Source organism: Pan troglodytes, chromosome 1 (assembly GCF_028858775.2).
Source record: "Pan troglodytes isolate AG18354 chromosome 1, NHGRI_mPanTro3-v2.0_pri, whole genome shotgun sequence".
NCBI lineage: Eukaryota > Metazoa > Chordata > Mammalia > Primates > Hominidae > Pan > Pan troglodytes.
In genome coordinates this window covers 146,401,804-146,415,888 of record NC_072398.2, presented here as the reverse complement: position 1 = coordinate 146,415,888, position 14,085 = coordinate 146,401,804, and the positions used below count along the sequence as shown (strand labels likewise).

The 14,085-nt window shown below is 35.1% G+C and overlaps 1 protein-coding gene across 50 annotated transcripts in view; it reads right to left on the bottom strand.

The window, feature by feature from the left end:
• SSX2IP (SSX family member 2 interacting protein) overlaps positions 1 to 14,085 on the bottom strand; it is a 46,511-nt gene that overhangs the window by 16,609 nt on the left and 15,817 nt on the right. For 20 of the 50 annotated variants that reach the window (XM_054667470.2, XM_054667791.2, XM_016929594.3 and 17 more), the window contains 7 exon segments: positions 10,177 to 10,308; positions 9,639 to 9,808; positions 8,675 to 8,887; positions 5,117 to 5,227; positions 3,412 to 3,547; positions 1,449 to 1,524; positions 1,192 to 1,369 (listed from right to left, as the gene is read on the bottom strand). In XM_054667470.2, coding sequence (XP_054523445.1) covers positions 1,192 to 1,369; positions 1,449 to 1,524; positions 3,412 to 3,547; positions 5,117 to 5,227; positions 8,675 to 8,887; positions 9,639 to 9,808; positions 10,177 to 10,219 — 927 coding nt within the window. In that variant the 5' untranslated portion in view covers positions 10,220 to 10,308. 50 annotated transcript variants of the gene reach the window in all.

Genomic DNA, 14,085 nt, shown 5'->3' with positions numbered 1-14,085 from the left:
CGCTCCAGCCTGGCAACAGAGCAAGACTCCGTCTCTTAAAAAAAAAAAAAAAAAAAAAAATTTAGGTAATTTTTTTTTTTAAATGTTAAGGAGAAAAAAAGGTAAGTGCTGGGATGGGCTTATTAGCTGGACTGATTTGTGATACCACAAAATAAATAATCCTCAAATACAGGTTTAAAAAACAAGTTCTGGTATCTTGCTGTTAACTAGCATTTTCCATCAACATTATTTTCAGATTTTTATCACTAATGTGAACTTGCTGAAACCTACGATTTTAACTTATATGTAAAGCAATTAAGTAAAATGAACTTTTCACCATTATGTGATTTTTTTTTCAGATCTCTGCATATATTACTCCCATTCTCTGGAATGCTTTCTCCATGTTTTTTTTTTTTAACCTCAAAAATACTTATTTTCTAAGAAGCAGTGAAAATGTCACTTTCTCTGTGATGCCTTGATTGCCATAACTATTCTGTTCTGCACATTGTACCACCTTATTACAGCACCTAACACATGTAATAATCACTTCTCCACGTCTGTCTTTCCCAAAGAGCTTCTTGAGGGAAAAAGTCAAAATCTTTTTAGCCTTTCCTTTCCAGAGACTAGAACATAAAGAACACCCAATAAATTTATAAACTGACTATTTGTTTCCCAAAGTTAACAAAAGTTTCACTCTGTGAAAAGTAGAGTACATAATACTAAAACAACTGAAAGGATATTTGACATAGTGGTTATGATGGTGAGCTCTGGAGTGAGAAACTTGGATTCAAATCCTAGCACTGTCATGTGTGATACCAGGCTACTAAATATTATGCCTTAGTTTCCTTATCTATAAAATGGGGATATTTATAGTATCTAAATCATCAAATTATAATATATGAAATAATCTCATATGTTATGAGGAATATTATAAAATGAGACAATGCTTATAAAGCACTTCTTTTATAAAGCACTTCTTAACAGTGCTTGACATGTATTAATTCCCCGGAAAATCATCTCCAGCATTTTTCAGGAAATGTCTGAAAACACATAGGAACAGTCTTTTCAGTTGTCACAGTAATTGAAAGTAGCATAGCAGTGAGTGTCCTATTCAAAATACCAATAGTGTCCCCATTGAGAATGCCTACCACATATTTTAATTATTCTTATTAGCAATCTGAAGACTGTATTAGAGAGGAAAGAGCCACTTACAGTTCCTGTACTATCATCTACTCTTTCTCTAGGTTTCTTCTTTTGGGGAGAAAGAAGAGAAATCATTTCCTTTTTCATTTGTTGAAGAACCTTCTTAAGTTCTGCATTTTCCATTAGGATTTGTTTCTGACGATATTCATAATCATTCAAGAGAATTTTATACATTTCATCTTCATTCCTGAGAAAGAAACTGTCAGTATGAAAATGCAGGATAGAAGGAAGTCTGATTACATTTCTCAATTTAAACTGGACTTTACCTGGCTTCAGTTTTACCAGTCCTCCAGGAGCCTCTTTTTCCATCAGCTCTCCCGACATAATTCAAAATGTCCATAGCTACAAACATGAACACATAAAATTAATTCTTACCATACATGCTTAAGCGTCTAAAACTCTAATGCACTCTATACACGTAAGTGGTGAAAGTGAACCTGGTATATAGGTTAGGATTTGGGCTTAAACAGCCTAATTTTCGAGTTTCTAGTTCCACCACTTGTAAGCAATGAGATCTCGGCACATTATTTAACTGCTAAGCCTGTTTCTTCTTGGACACTGGGAATAACAAAAGTATCTACCAAAGAGTTGTTGAGAAGACAAAGAAATAACTATTAAAGCACCCAACACAGTAGAGTGAACACAGTATCTGGCGCACAGTAAGTACTTAATAAATGTTACCTTATCATTATTAATTTCATTATCAGGGTTGCCTGATAATGGCCCACAGGCTGGCTGCCTGGTTTTGTAAATAAAGCTTTATGGGAACACAGCCACATCTACTTGTTTATATACTGCCTATGGCTACTTTTCTTGTTACAATGGCAGAGATAAGTAGGTGCAACAAATAAGTTGTAGATCCCATAAAGCTGAAAATGTTTACTATATGTATCTATACAGAAAAAGTTTGCCATGTCCTGTTAACATTAACATCATCATTTTCATCAAAGGAGTCAAAGCCCCTGATAGTAGTAATATCTTCTGCTGCAGGTGGACATGGAAACATTTGGCGTAAAAAGGAAAAAGAGTAAATTATTATAATCTTAGAGTTAATAAAATCATTATGAAACTGTCACTTCCGATTGGACCAGGAAACAGCCAGACCGCTATAATGGAAGAGCTCTGTTTCCAGAACTAAATCCTTAATAAACTTCTCTGTGTTACACTTTATACTTTCAGCATTTCATCCTGCTTTTTAATTTTTTTCCTTCATGAATGAACATGAGGCTAACTAAACTTAAAAACCAATGATTCTCCAAATGAGTAAGATTAACTCAGGATACCTAAAGATTTCCAATCTTAACGGCGCATTACTGAATCTTCATTTCTATTTTTCAACAATTTAAAAAATAAAGTATTCAGATACCTCCAACAGCTCTGCTGCAGAATGACAGTGATATAGTCAACACTAAACTGCTTGCTGACAGCAGGCAGAGTCTACCACATGACAGCCTGAAACGTACGCTCATCGCCTGTTTTTCAAATCTAAGGTAAGACAGTTTAGGGGTGTCACGGTATAATGTATGTTAGAGGACTACCTATAGTCATTTGGAAACCACTCTTCAATAAATAAATACACACACTTCTTGTGCCTCGTATTTATACCAGGCCAGCAAAACTGTATTGTAAAGCTCTACTTTCGTGTTTCTTTGCTTTTTAATTTACACTATCTACTTGAAATTATCCACATATTTGGATGAAATGGCTTAAAGTTTTGAAAAAGACTACTATTAGGAAAAAAGTATACCTTAGACACACACACGCCTAACTTTTATAGTCCATCCTTTTGACTAGCTGCTCCAAAAATGTACAGCTAAACTTATTTAAAGGAACTCAAACTGACATGAACGATTTGGTCTGATGAAAAATTTTATGAGGTTTACTCTAAAATACTTCTTTTGATACTCAGAAACTGACACTGATTTTTAATATTATCAGTTCTTTGCTATGGAAAATTAGAATGTCCTCTGGCTTAGTTTTCCTCTATGGATTAATTCTACACTGGTCATGTTAAAAAATACATGCAATTAAATAAAGCAAGGCAGAATGACTTATTTTCCACTAACCAGTTGTCTACATTTTTTTATATAAACAAACACCACTGAAAATCAATTGTATAAAGCATGAAAATAACATTTCGTGAGTTACTGTGTTCAATCCTTTTACAATTATTTCTAAGCATAGTATTAGCTTATTTATTCTCTTAGCTGATCTTTGCCAGCTGTTTACCTATTTTCTTATCTTTCTTGTTCATAACAAGTTGATGTAGACGTTCCTTCAGTTTATTATATTCACGCTCTTTTCTCTTCATATCATGATTATACTGAGTAGCTCGACTTGCAATGATATTTTGTAATTTTTGCACCTGAAAAAGGCATTTGCTATTATAAGCCCAGTAACGATTCACAAATTTGAAAGAGAAAAATCCTAAAATTCATCTCCCCATATAGGTTTTAAAATCCTAGGATGATTCCTCCTTATTTGTAACCAGTAGAAACCACTTTTTTAAATATTATATGAATCACATAAAGTTTTTTTAATTCTGAAATTTCCAGAAGCGCTAATTTTCTAAATTACCTCCTATACCTTTTACCTTACATATAGACTCTGATCATTTAAAAACCAGATATTCTTATGGAAGTATTAAAACGATTAAAACTTCATCTGAGATAAACAGAATTCATCTGATCATTTTTAGTGAACTCCTTGTATTACTGACTTACAATCACTTATACTTTTTATTAATCTGTGACAAAGTGAATTAAGCCTGTGACACATGGCAGCAGGTAAGCAGGCTCCTTTTTCTAATTAAAAACAATTCTCGAATAAGAGTAAGTCCAAACAGCAGAATAATCCAGTCCAAATATTTGCTGAGTATCTACTAGGTGCCAGACACTGCTGTTCAAAATTTAGATCTATTATAGTTTCTCAGGCAGCTCCTGACAGAGTATGTCCTATTCTTTTATAAAACCATTCCCAGTCCCTGCTAGGGATTAACATGATTAACTTAATCCCTACCGAAGATGAACTGTATTCAAACCGTTTAAATATAATCAACAGATCTAGTCAAAATTGTCTGTGAACTCAAGGAAACACGTACAAGCAACCTTACAGTTTAAATACTAATTACCTACTACTTACTAAATATACTACTAAATAAACAAATATGGTAAAACAAATCTATCTAAACCACTCCAGGGCTCTTTAAAGAAATACACTCCTCAGAAGTCTTTAATTGTAGTTAAAACAACATATAAAACACTGAAACTAAGTATTATATTTTTATAGTTATTACATGGTCAGGGGTCACACTTTAGAGCAATAAAAACATAATAGTTTCTTTCTACACAAATTAAAAAATATATTTTGAAATGCATTAGTGCTATAGGTCCAAGTAACCACTAAAGTAGAAATTAGAATTCTGCTAAGTAACCACTAAAGCAGAAATCAGAATTGTATCTTTTGTGTCAGAAATTAGATTTTTAATGTGAACTGCTTCTGTGCCCATTTAATGAAGAAACTGCTTGACTAGACGACCAATGTCAATATTTAAGACAGTGCATGCAAGAAGGGGCACCTCAGCTATCACGTACAGGTACAGCAGAGAATAAAAGATCTGCATTTAAAGCACTCTTGTGCCTAAGAAAAAGTGACAGTGAACATGAGTCCAGGAAAGGCAGTCCAGGACACTGGCTGTTACCAGCTATGAACTAATATCTAAGCCAAATGGATCCACTGGGGGCGGGGTCTGTAGTGGAGAGGGTTCCTGACCTTCCAGTTAAATACTATTACACAAAGGTCCACCATATCAATTTGGGGAAAGATGAATAAATGGTTCTTTCTTTTTTCAAGTAAAGTGGCTCTTATGGTCATCTCATATTACAAAGAAAACAAAAATTCACTTAAACTTCATCTGCAATAACTGACAACTCACCTCATCTTTCTCATTCTTTAGTAGCTGATGCAAATTCCTGTTCTTACATTGTAACTGTCTGTCTCTTTCCTGAAGCCCAATCATTTCCCTCCTGGAGGTTTCCAGTTGTTCCTAAAACATTTATAAGCAATTTTGCTTAAAATTAATAAAGGATTTAGAATAACTGAATCCTTAAAAGATCAGTAACAAGAAGTTCTACATCCTAGTGTTTATTAGTCAAAATCAAATGCTAGTGGCACATGAAATGTTTATTTAAAGGAATTATTACAAAGCACACTATAAAATAACATTTAAACTTACACATCAAATTTTAATCTACATATCAAATTTTGTACATATATACAAAAGTGCTTCAAAATGGATCCCTGGAAAGAGCATCACTCCATGATGCTGCCCCTGAATATTTTTAAAGTTTATTTTTAATACTTTTTAACACTTCTATACCACACTTTTGAAGATCTCCTCAAGTACAGCAATGTCATCATCCTTCGAGAGTATACTTGGCTTTGAAAAAGAAGCAAAAGTGATTTGGAGCTAAGTCTGAAGAAAAAGATGGGTGACCAAGCAAAGTGGCAACACATCAAGTCACAGAAATGGGACTTCTGTGTGACACCACTTCTCCCTGCAAGTGGTAAAGTCTCTGAAGGTACTTCCCAGAGCGGAATGGCAGCAAAGCCAGAATTAGTATGAAACAAGATGCTCCTTTTCAACTTATCGCATCTGAGGAACTGTGCCGAGTTCTGCATGAGGCCACCCATATGGAATATTTTTAAAATTGTACTAATATTTTTATAAAATTCAAAAGCCAATCAAATTATGTCTTAACCGACCATAAATAATAACTTGCACAATTTCTGTAAGAACAGATCTCAAGAAGGTACAGAAAATGTAGGAGTATAACCTGGATAACTCTAAGGTTGTCAATTTTTGGCACCCTTTTTTTTTGAATGTGTAAAACTTACTACTAGGGTAGATCAGTTGGCATGACATAACTTACAGGCACTAGGCCAGGTGATATGTAGCATATATGTCAAATCAGAAATTCACTCAGCATGATTATCAACACTTTACCTGAACTCAGCACCACCCCTGAACATCTGCACACACCCCTCCTTCCTTTCTTAGTGAATCACATCGCCATCCTCAGTAACTCAAGGCAGAAACCTGAATGGGGTCTTGAATCCATGACCCCTAGTCTCCAAATTCAATTTTTCATAAAATCCTACCCATTCTACTTCTTAAGTGTTCGTCAGATCTCAATCTTACTTACTATTCCCATTAGCACTACCTTAGTTCAAGTCCAAAACCTCAGCAAAGGGTCGCTAACAGGCATCCTTATCACCAGGGCTTTCTGAGCCCCCTAACTCCATCCCAAATACAAGTCTGCAATTCCCCTATAATTTCTCCACCCCACTGCCAGAATATTTACACATTGTCTTCCTCCTGTTTACAACTCCTCAGTGCTTCCCTGTTTTTGTACAATTCCTTTTACACCATCAGGAGATGAGGCTCCAGCCTTACCTCATACCACTCTTCATACCATCACATACCCATCGCAGCCCCAACAGAGATATTTGTGGTTCCTCTAAAGTGCAGTGATCTCTTATGCTGCTACACATTTACACAAGTCATATACTCTGCCTAGAATGACATTTCCAAACACTAGCAAATTTCTACTCATTCTTCCAATCTCAGATCAGGTGTTACCTCTCCATGAAGCCTTCCCTTGCGTCCTACCCCAAGAACAATTAATGAAGCAAACAGTTATGTTTCAATATGTCTCCTTTCCCTGGACTGCAATCTCCTCGTGACCTAGGACTGGGGTTTCACTCATCTTTGAAACTCAGTGCCTAGCATATACTCAATAAATTTTGTTCAACAAGTTGGATTAATCATATGCTAGATCTAGAAACTCTTCCAGATAGATTGGCAACTTTCCCCATTGAATACACATTTCTGTCCATAGTTGACCCAAAATAACAAGATTCTGGCCCAGGTCAAATCCCATATTAGAATACATCCTGAAGAAACAGTCTCTGCTCTGGGTAGTCCTAATAAATGGGACCACTCCTTGAAGTAAAGGCTCAATAGCCTCAGATCACCAACATATCATAATGATTTACTAGCTACTTATAAGACATGTGGCCAAGGGTTACAACTCTGCATCAGCCCAGTCCTTAATAAGACCTTCCATAGGTCTCTCTGATCTGGATTAAAGTAGCATCCATAACTCATAACCTTTTCACAAGCCTAGGGGGCACCAAATACCCTCTCCAATCTACCACAGTTCCCCAGTCAGCCAAGACACATAGCTGGATCATCTCTATCCCTTAGGAATATAAGATGCACAAAAGCCTAAAAACATTATTAAGAGAAAACACACTTTTATCATTGTGTATGAACCAAGAAGACAACATAAGACAGCATTATCAGTGACAGGCTGGTAGGCACAGGTGCTCGTAAAGAGCAAAGATGTCTCTAAACCAATCCCCAAGTGTTTCTAGTGTTCCCATGTAGGCCAACTCTATGCCACATCATTACAGCACATTTCCTGCTAGGGGATTTTTAAATATTCTATAGACAGGTCCTATTATTCCCTCACAGAGCTCAAAGATTCAAGATTCTGAGTGGGTTTTTAAAATTGTTTTCTTAGATGGCGTGGGGTGGGGGAGGATGTACACAAAGAAAAATAAGGAAAAGTAAACGGGCATGGACCAACAGATGAAAAACTAAAAGAAAGCTGATCATCTGACAGTATGCAAATGCAAAGGCTTTGATTTTCACAAATAACAAAACCCAATATAGAATTGTATATTTAGGAAAAAATTTGACTTGGATTGATTTATATTACACCCTTAATAATATACAACTATAAGTCCCAACCACCCCACGATTTTGAACACCTTGTTCCCTTCTCCTTGGATAAACATTTTAAAAATAAAAATGAAAACATAAAAGGAAGAAAAAGAAAGAAATCAAAACAGAAACCAGCATCAAATATTCTACATTTTAAAGTTAGTAGGTTCAATGGTCCTGTGAAAAATACTTCCTTTTTTTTTTAAGAGAAAAGCAAGTTTACTAAAGCATTTTTCTATAGTCTTTTCCAGAGACCCAGGGCTTCTAAGGGAAGTTATCTAGTCTGATTTAATTATTGAGCCTTAGCTCATTTGGCATCACAGATGCCTCAATAATATTTTTCTTGGAATTAACCTGTGCAGCCTCTTACAATAAGACTTTTAAATGAAGCATATACTTTCTTAACCAAGATTGGATGGGGTGACAGAATTGTTATTTTATTTTCCCAGAGCATAAATATTTCCTAATCTAACTTTTTACAGATTTGGCAAGTCATTAAACAGCTCAAAAAATTAATGCCTTCAATATACTGTAGGTATTAGGAAGCAGATGTGTGTAAATTATAAGTTCACTTTTACTTACCTGTTTAAAAAGAAAACCCTAAAGCTTAAGAAAACCCTGAAATATTTAATAAAGTCAGTAAAAATTTATAGTACTCAATTATATAATTATGGCATTAAAATACGGATCTGCAATTTCTACCTTAAGTTTTGAGTAGCAGCTCTGTAGATGGTCCATATCACTTCCCAGCTTCAAATTCTGTGTCTCCACATTTTCCTGAGCTAGAAGGTTCTTCCGCTGAAGCACAAGCAGCTCATTCATACAATTTAGTACAGCTACTATATTTAACTCTCTCTTTGTCTCTTTACCTTTGGATTCTTCATATAATGAAGGAAAACCAAAAGTAGTCAATTCCTAGTAGGAGAAAATGTTTTCTTAAAGTTGGTTACAGTTGAGGAGATACTGGTCAGAGGATACAAACTTTCAGTTAGATAGGAAGAATAAGTTTAATAGATCTATTGTACAACACGGTGACCTCAGCTAATAACTACGTAATATACTCCTGAAATTGCTGAGCAAGTAAATTCTCACCACAAAAAATGATATAAGTATGGGAGGTATGCACACTGAGCCATTTCACAATGTGTATTATGAAACATCATGTTGAACATGACAAATATATATAATTTTTGTCAAAAATTAAAAATAAATGTGAATTATTTTAAAAGGTTGGTTACTGGGCAACTTAGTAAAAAAAAATCAAAAGATAAAAATCTTTTCTTAGAAAAATAGAAAACTATCTTGAAATAGTTAAGAAAATGGTCAATATCCCAAAGGACAAAGAGTTCAGAGGACGGGGCTCTTTTAGCCTCTGCTATAAATCTGTGACATGGAGCAAGGCACTTGGGTTTCTGCATCCATCAAGTGATGGCTGGACTCTCAGTGGAGGAGCCCCTGGGACAATGAGGAGGCCAAGGTGCTCCACACAAAAAAGTTAGACTTGCTATCTCTAGATGAGATAATCACCAAGGTTCTCTGAAAATCTAAGTCTCAGGGGCACTACATAAACAACAAACTTGTGTTTGACAAATGTTTTTCTCATAATTTTGATACATTCTATTATATAACATGATTTATGCTACTGTTTTTTACAAAAACATGTTACCTGATCAAGATATGAGATACTCTGTTCAATATTATCTTCTGTGCAGAAGGCACTGAAAAAACTGTGCACATTTTTCGATAAAGGTATTGAAGAACATAGCACTTGCTGTGAGTATAAACTTGATGGAGACATCTTTGTTTCTGAGGTATATTGAGAGATAGTTTTGCTTTCTGAAAGAATAAAAGGCATCTATAAAAATAATTTAGAAAAACGTATGTAAAGCTAACATAATCGCCATTACTAAAGACTTTGAATTACATATATACATATAAACATAGATATAATTATAATATATACATACATATTTTAAGGTATTTTCAAATTAGGGCAAAGCCTCTTTATGAAAATGATATACTTTTTTTTTCCAAAAAGATACAAATACAGTGGTGTTCTCAGTAGACATGAAAATAAGTATTTTACAACGATTTGTCTCTCTTTAGTCACATCTTCAACATCTGCAGTAATTATTTTATATTTTCATTGAAAAATTCACCTTTACAGTTTCTGCTTTTGTTTACAATTATTTAGACTTAATTACCTGAAGACAGACCTGGATCTGTAACAGTCATCCAATCTCCCATAGCAATCTCTAGAGCCAGGATACCTGAGGAACTAGTTCAGCAGTTAAACATTTAGTCCAGCTGCTGTCACTCTTCTATGTAGGCATCTCCTTAAAAAGCAGATTATAGAATAATAGCATCTAATTTAAAATATGAAAGCCAATATAAACCCAATGCTTAAGAATTAGTTGTATGTGCTTCAAAACAGAAGGATTTTGCAATACCTATTCCCATGCACAGACATAGAACATGGTGTGTGTATATACATAGAAATATAAATAATATGTAAGGATCAAGGTTAAAGGCGTCCCAAGTTCTACTGAGGTATTCATATTACTTTATATACAAGATACATAGTACACGATTTGACTCAACATACATCTAAGGTATAGCACTGTACTAAGTAATATTTCTATATTATATCCTCTAAAATAAAATACAATTATATAGATAAGATGATGAAAAACTTCTTCTTGGCCAGCATTTTCATTTTTGTTTGTTTTTACCAACTATATTGGCAAAACTTGTAAATTACAATTCCCAGTGTTGGCAAAGATGTAGAGAAATGAAACTTCCATATACTCCCTCCAGATTATAGCAATTTACACTACTACCAAGAAAGTTGACAATATGTTTCAAGTCTTAAAATATATTTTGATCCAGAAAATCTACTTCAAAAATATTATCCTAATAAAATGCTGTGTACAAAGATAATCTAAAATGTTATTTACAATATCAAAAAAACAAAAATAATGTGTTTGTTTCCATAGAAGAATGAGTAAATAAACAATATATTTATACAGCATTTAAACATAACTGTGTGGAATTAGGATGGCAAACAAACAGCCAAAACTACAAATGAATGGTATGGACTAAGTATAAGACACCTTTTCTGTTTTCATTTATGTTTTCACTTTTTTATAGAGACAATGGAAGAGATAAATATTTCTCCATCATCAGAAAAACAATTCAAATGAAATTGTAAGTGGCAACTAGCAATTGATTTCAAGGTCAGGGGGAAGAGGAGGAAGGGTGAAGACTGCAGGCAGCCTGGGGAACACATGTCAATACTGTGGACAGCTGCTTCTCGGCTACAATAAATTGTGGTCAAGGGGAAAGCGGCTGTGTTGATCTTTGATGTTTTTATGAGATACTGGAACTCTGAATTTTTATGTGAAGTCTCCCAATCATAAAATGCTAGTAGCTAATTAAAAAAAAAAAAACTCTATGTATTAAGTTATCCTGTGGGAAAGGGGAGTGGCTAGAGAAGGAAATGAGTGAGTCTGGGGTGCCAAAACTTTTTACATCTTGATCTGAGATGTGGTTATACTGGTACACACAAGATCAGTTCATCAAGTTGTACACTTAAGATCTGTGCACTTGACTGTAAGTTATACCTCAAACAACAGCACTATGTAATAAGCCAAATAAAATGTGTCTTTAGGCCAGATCTGGACTGTGGATCAAGAGTTCACAACCACAGTTCTGAATATTTAAGACTGTGGTAAAATATTCAAAATATAGTGTTAAATGAAAATTTAGTCTGGCTGCAGTGGCTCATGCCTGTAATCACAGCACTTTGGGTGGCTGAGGTGGGTGGATCACTTGAGGTCAGGAGTTTGAGACCAGTCTGGCCAACATGGTGAAACCCCCATCTCTACTGAAAATACAAAACTTAGCCGGCGTGGTGGCATGCGCCTGTAATCCCAGCTACTCAAGAGGCTGAGGCAGAAGAATCCCTTGAACCCGGGAGGCAAGGTTACACTGAGCTGAGATCGTGCCACTGCACTCCAGCCTGGGCGACAGAGTGAGACGCCATCTCAAAAAGAAAAAAGAAATTTATATTCATCCAATAAATACGAATTGAGCTCCTACTATGTGCTACTACGTTTTCCTAGGCACAGGGGAGGCCATGTTCTCAAGAAGTGAAGTTCATATTCTGATGGAGGTAGAAATAAATACTAAACAAATGAGCAACAACTTAACAGAGTGATAACTAAAAAGAAAATAAAACATGGTAATATGAGAGAGTATTAAGGTAGGGAGCATCTAGATCAGTGAGAAAACCTCCACTGAAACGGTGACATCTGAAGTGAAACCTAAATGATACGGAGTCAGCCGCAAGAAAATCAATGACCAGAGCAGCCCAGGTAAAGGAAACAGCAGATACAAAGACTTATGATGGATATTAATGTGTTAACGATGAAAAACAGAGAGAAGGCCAGTATATTTGAAGCACAGTAAGCAAGGCTACAGCGTAGGAAGTCGGATTTCCTCTAAACTGCAATGAAAATCTATTGATGTGTTTCTTGTAGGTAGGAAAGTAGCATGTTCTCTTTTATGCTTTAAGAAAGATTACTGTGGCTACTCTGTGAGTAGACTATAGGTAGGCAATTGTAGAAGCTGGAAGAAATCAGGAGGCTACTACAATAGTTTAGGCAAGATGACCAGTGTTAAACTACAGTTCTAACAGTGGAAGCAGAAACAGGCAGATGAATTAGGGATGTGTTCTGGAGACAGAACCTTCAGAACTCAAAGATGAATTGAAATGTGGGCAAAAAAGAAATCAAGGATGATTTCTAAGTTGTAGAGAAGCATATAATATATACTAAGACAGATGATGTTACATGTCATATTACATGTTATGATGTTACACACACACACAGACACAGGAGGTAATTCAGTCTGGCAATGGTCTTTTGCCACTTTTCTACTCATGTGCTTGGTAAGGAAGGGCACCTTGAACTATTTTGTTCTTCCCACTGTCCTTAAATGGGTATTAGCAACAGGATGAGAAGGATAAAGACTGTACCAACTAAGAAAGACACTGATTTTACTTCTAGCTTTCTGAGATAATCACTATAAGTAAAACAGAATCCAAGGGACAATAAACCTATTCTAATAGAACTCTGCTTTGGGTAAATTCCTTAACCTCTCTGAGCCATACCTCTCTGATAAATTACCATAACAATGAAGCATACCTCCTAAGTTTCCCAAGAGATAAGGTATAATGTACTTATCCCAAGAGATAAGTCATAAAGTATTTAGCACACTGCTTGGCATAGAAGACACACATAAGCTAATATTAATCATCATCATCATTATTATCTAGACACAGGGCTATTTGGTATAAATGACAGGCTTCTAAAACCTATAACAAAATGCACCGCTGCTCTTAATAAAGGTTGAACACATATTCTTAAATGATCTAGAGACAGATATCTTTATAAAAACACAGTAAGCAGTGAGCTAATTTCATAATCAACTGGTTGGGGGGAAAAAACAAGGTCAGAAGAAAACAGTAATACGCACCTTTCCAATTTGTGTTCTTGTTAAGGTATTTGTAAGTAAGACAATAGTGCCTTAAGTGTCTTTTCTCCTCATACAGAAAGAACACCAAAATGTGTCTATTATACATCCATTCTTTAAAACTGTAAGTCAGTTATTCTCTCTGCAAATTTAGCTCTCCTGTCTATAGATTAGACAGTGAATTGTTCCCTGCCCTATTAATACCAACAAACTTTGTAAAATGTTTACAATGAAAACCAAAACCCCATTTTGAAGTCCTATGAAACAAAAAACTTAACAGTATATGATTTCACACAATCTAAAAGCTTCCATGAATGCTCTTCTGTTCAATGATGTACCAATTACATGCTAGGAGACTTGCGATATAAGAAAAGTTACCCGACCAGTTTTTCCAAGAAAGGGGACTTACGACTCTTTATCAATACATACCCTAACTAAGCAGTGAATTTAAGCATATTATTGTATTTCAGCTCAAATATAGCTAAAACTGCCTTGCTGAAGGTTGCAAAGCATTTTTTATGAAGATGTTAAGCTAAGTCAATGTTAATTTCAAAAGCAAAAGAAAAAGGTAACAGAAC